This window comes from Nycticebus coucang, chromosome 14 (genome assembly GCF_027406575.1).
Source record: "Nycticebus coucang isolate mNycCou1 chromosome 14, mNycCou1.pri, whole genome shotgun sequence".
NCBI lineage: Eukaryota > Metazoa > Chordata > Mammalia > Primates > Lorisidae > Nycticebus > Nycticebus coucang.
Window position 1 is genome coordinate 21,720,493 of NC_069793.1, and position 4,865 is coordinate 21,725,357.

General features: G+C 56.0%; 1 protein-coding gene across 1 annotated transcript; it reads right to left on the bottom strand.

The window, feature by feature from the left end:
* Nucleotides 1-474: 474 nt before the first annotated feature.
* C14H11orf96 (chromosome 14 C11orf96 homolog) lies at nucleotides 475-1,871 on the bottom strand. The gene has a single exon (XM_053562059.1). It carries the CDS (start codon nucleotides 1,479-1,481, stop codon nucleotides 1,110-1,112), a length of 372 nt encoding a protein of 123 aa, XP_053418034.1. The 5' UTR covers nucleotides 1,482-1,871; the 3' UTR covers nucleotides 475-1,109.
* Between the last annotated feature and the right edge of the window lie 2,994 nt (nucleotides 1,872-4,865).

Genomic DNA, 4,865 nt, shown 5'->3' on the forward strand with positions numbered 1-4,865 from the left:
CCACCACCCAAATATCCCCACCTGGGTCTAGCATTGCTGGCTCCGGCATCTCCCACCAGCCACCAGGAATGGGTGCCAAGTGAGTGGCGTCTTCTGCGGCGGGTGTGGTGCGAGAACCCTAACCCCGGCCTGCACGAAAGGTAAACGCCGAGGAGGGCGCTGTCCAGCCTCGCAAGGCCACCTTTCCCTGGTCAGAGACTTCACTCCATCCCGGACGCAGGCGACGAGGGATGGGGCGGTGGCAGGGGCGGCCGAGGGGACGGGCAGGAGCGCTCTAGATCAGGTGTGTATCCACTTGAGGGCAGGTGATGAATCTGCTCACCCGGGGCGTGACCTCGTTCCGGACACTGAAGCCTGTGAAGGCACCTCCACCGGAGTTCCCTGCCTCTCCATCCCCGCCACCACCTTCCTCACCTCCCCCCGTCTTGGGAGCCTGAGTCCCAAAGGTTCAAGAAGTCAAGAGCCTGGAGAAAATGCACTGTGTAAATATATTGACTTTATTTGTCTCCATTCGGGAGCCTCACAGACATATCCAAGTAAAAAGATCGTTAAATAAACGCCTTCAGCCATCGCAATGCAAAAATAAATATCAATCCTCTGGCCGCAGCAGCAGTTGCGCTGCGCCCCAAGTCCCATCGGCCGTGCCTAACAATTATAAAAGTGTTCAGCGAGAGTGTGTTGGCGTGAGTGTGGACGGGTGTGCGCTGGGGGCACAGGGAGCTGTGTGCAGAATCGGAGTTGCAAACCATCAGACAAGGGCGTGGAGCGGATCCCCGGGCGACCCTGGCTACCAGGGGCAGACTCAGCGCGGGCGCGCCTCCCCGCACACACTCACAGAAGAGTTCGTACTGGGAAGAGTTAAAAAATAAACATTTACAAGGGCAAAGAAAGCGGCCCCCTTCCCTGGCGCCCTGCACTCCCGGCCAGGGGGAGCGCAGCAGAGGGCGCGCCGACCAGCTTGCAGCCGGGCGGGAGTCCAAGTGCGCGAGGGGCGGCGGTCCCTGGTCCTCCCGGGTCCCCTGGGGCGGGGCGTGGGCCCACTCGGGGTTCGCACGCTGGACCCCGGCAGGCCGCGGAGACGCGCGCGTCCCCCCTCCGGGCGGAGCCCCTCACAGGGCCGAGTCGGAATCGCTGGAGTCCAGGCTGTTCCTCAGTTTGCAGCTGCTGAGCTGCTCCCTCTGCAGCGACAGGCTCTGCGTGCTGCGGCGCAGGCACTCCAGGCTCTGCAGGAACGACTTCTTAGCCTTCTCCTCCTCCATGGGGGACACCCCCTCCTCCTCCACCTCCTGGATCTCGTCGAAGGTCACTGGCTGCGTCTTGAAGCGGGACTGGCGCGGCCGCCGCAGACGGCCCTTGCCCTTGGACAGCTTGGCGGGCCGCACCGGCTGCGGGAACTCGTCTGCCAGGCACACGAAGTGCGGCATCACCGCCTGGTAGCTGGAGCAGATGCCCATCAGCTCTCCGGGCTTGGCGGCCGCCATGGCGCCGCCGGCGTCTGCGGGGCCGGATGGCGGGGCGGCGGGGCTCTCCGGGGGCGGCCGCTGCGCCGGGCCCCCCCGGGAGGCAGCAGCCTGGGGCTCGCCGGGCGGGGGATCCAAATCTGCTGCCGGGTGGCGGCGGCCCTCGCGGGCCCGGGCAGGCGCTCCTTGGGAGGGCGGGTGGACGGGCCCGTCGAGGGGCGCGGGGCTCCGGGGACGCTGCTCCGCTTTGCTCCGAGGCGCTCACCGCTGCTGCTGTCACCGTCTGCCCCGCGGCTGCCGGGCTCGCGGCTTATATAGCCGGCTCCTGCCCACACGGCTGCGAGCTCGGATGACAGCGAATGCCATTTAAAGCGTGCGCGCCCCGCGCTCTTCCGCCTGACGTCGCCCCGCCACTCTGGGAAAGTAACGGCCCCTTCCCCGGCGCCTCCGGCTCCTGCCAACCCAGCTCCGGAAGGCTGGCCCCGCCCGTGGGGGTTCCAGGAGGATCCGAGGCCCCAAGAGCACGCGGCACCGCCCAGCTGCGCCTGGGCCAGGGATCCTCGGAACCGCGGACTGAGCCGGTGCTGTCCGTTCTGGGATTCTCCCCACGTCTGTAGCAACTCGAGTGGCTGCGGGGACGCAAGGCGCGCACCCCCCAACACAAGATACACACATTCGTGGCGCTGGTTACTCTGCCGTGGGTTGCCAGACAGCTCCCAGCTCTCCTTGCAGCCGCGAGAGCAGGGGCACCTGTCTCCCCCAGAGTTGTGCTTGGGAGAAGGGGCAGGCTTCTCCTCTGGATCCTTGTCACCCCCCTCCCCAGACAGACAGACAGACAGAGAAACAGGTGCGGGCGCGCGCGCGCGCACACACACACACACACACACACACACACACACACACACACCTGCGCTCACGAATACAAATAAATCCCAATCCTTCCATTCCTGATCTTCCCTTCCCTAGATATCTCTCTGTCTCCTTTCTCCTTCCTCCACGCAAATTACCCCCATTCATGCTGTAAAGAATGACGCTTAGATATGGCAGTAACAACAACCACCACCACCACCACCACCACCACCACCATCACCACCACCACCACCACCACCACCACCATCTGGAGAGCTTTACTCCAGGCCAACCAGTGAACTGTTTTACATACATCATCCTATTTAATCTTCCTAACAGCCCAGTGAGGTAATCAGTATTCTCCCAATTTTACATGTAACGGAAGCACCAAGGGAAAAGTAGCTAGTCTCCTAGTAACAGATGGAGCCCCGGGGTAGACTCCAAATCATGCTCTTACAGCCCCCTGCTGAGGGCTGAGACCCAAGATCAACATCCCACCAATGCCTCCAGGGTCTCCAGACCTGCTCTTGACCCATTAGGGGTCTTAGAGGGACCTTAGAGTCCATTGCCCTGGGACTGAGATGCCCAGCACACAGACAGCAGTGCTCCCACAGCCACCCAGAGCCACTGTCAAAGGAGAAAATAGGTGGGATTTGGCCTCCACACCTTTCATAGCCACTGAACAAAGACTTATTGAGAACCCACTGTGTACTCACTCAGCATAAAGTGAATGAGAAAGACAAAGTCCCTGTCCTCATGACAGTTACATTCTAGCGTGGGGGAGAGGTGGGGCATAGAGGCATGACAGGCAATAAACACACAAACTAGAAGTGTGCTGTGATAGGGACGCAGACGGAGGGTTTGCAGGGCAGGTAGGCAGCGAAGGCTTCCTGGAGTGAGAGATATTTAAGCTGACATCCAAAGGATGTCATAATAATATGACAATAACTGCTACGTGCTTAACATGGTGCCATGCCCTGACTACTTTTTATGCATTAACTCATTTAATGTAAGTGCTAACTATTTTATTTTATCCTCTCAACAGCCCTGGGTAACAAATACCATACGTTTATCATTGCCAGTTACAGATAGCAAAACCAAGGCAGCTAGTCAGTAGCACAACTGAGCTTCAAACCCAAACCCACAGTCTTGCCCACTGTGCTGAAGTGATTGCCCCATGGTGGACGAAGGAGGAACCAGCCACATGACCAAGTAGGAAGAGAGTGTTTGGGTGCGAGGAACCCTAGTGCAAAGGCACTAAAGCAAGAATAAGGTTGGATTATTCCGGAAGCAGCAAGGAGGCCCTTGTGGCTAGGGCAGAGTGCACGGGGGATGGAAGGTCCTGTAAGGCCTTGATGGCCGTGTAATGAAGACGGAATTTCATTCCAAGGGTGAATAGGAAGGCACTGGAGGGTTTGGGGCAGGGGGAGCTCCATGCTCCAATTTATGCTTTTCAAAACTCACTCTGGCTGTCACGTGGCGAAGAGCCAGGAAAGAAGCAGGGAACCCACTTGGAAGATGGTTATGAGACCCAGAGACAAGACATGGGAGCGTGGGTCAGGGTGGAGGCAATGGAAATGTAGGCAATGTCGGATTTGGGATTTGTCTGAATACATAATTGAGAGGAATTAGTGATGCATTAGGTAGGGCAATTCCATCCTAGGATGGCTTCTGTGTATTTGGCTTGAGCAAGTGCTCTGTGGCGGTGCCATTGATAGGGGAATATTTTGGGGAAGAGAAGGGTGTAGTCTGCTGACCACCCATTAAAACCTAACCCCCACCTGGGTGACGGCTTAAACGCTCATGTCAGAACTACATTACATGAAAGAAAAACCAGCTTCTATAATCTTAAGACCAGACCACTATATTTTGGAATTCCTTTTTTATTGAGACAAGCTATTGCTCTGTTCCCAGGTCTACAGTGCAGTAGCATCATCCTTAATGCCTGGACTCAGTGATCCTCCTGCCTCACAAGTAGCTGGCACGACAGTAACCATGCCTGGTTACTTTTTCTATTTCTTTTTTTTTTTTTTTTATTGTTGGGGACTCATTGATGGTACAATAAGTCAGGTTACACTGATTGCAATTGTTAGGTAAAGTCTCTCTTGCAATCATGTCTTGCCCCCATAAAGTGTGACACACTTTTTCTATTTCTTGTAGAGACAGGATCTCACTCTTGCTCAGGCTGGTCTTGAACTCTTGGCCTCAAACAATCCTTCTGGCTCAGTCTCTCAAAGTGCTAAAATTACAGGCATGAGCCACTGTGCCAGGCCTGGAGTTCCTTTTAATAGCAGCTTAGCAGTACTCTAGCTAATATGGAAATTGGCACCAGAAGTGGGAAACTGCCATGCATAAAACTCCTAAAATATGTGGCATTGGCTTACCCAATAAGTTGTGAGCAATACTGAAACAGATATTAGAGGATGGGAAACTGGTGACCCTTGTTATGTTGGTACTAAACATTGTTTGCAAACATCACCTGTGGCAATTGGAAGACACCCCGCATGCTTATAGAGCCTATAATTCTAGAAAAAATGGTTGAAAAGAGAAAATATT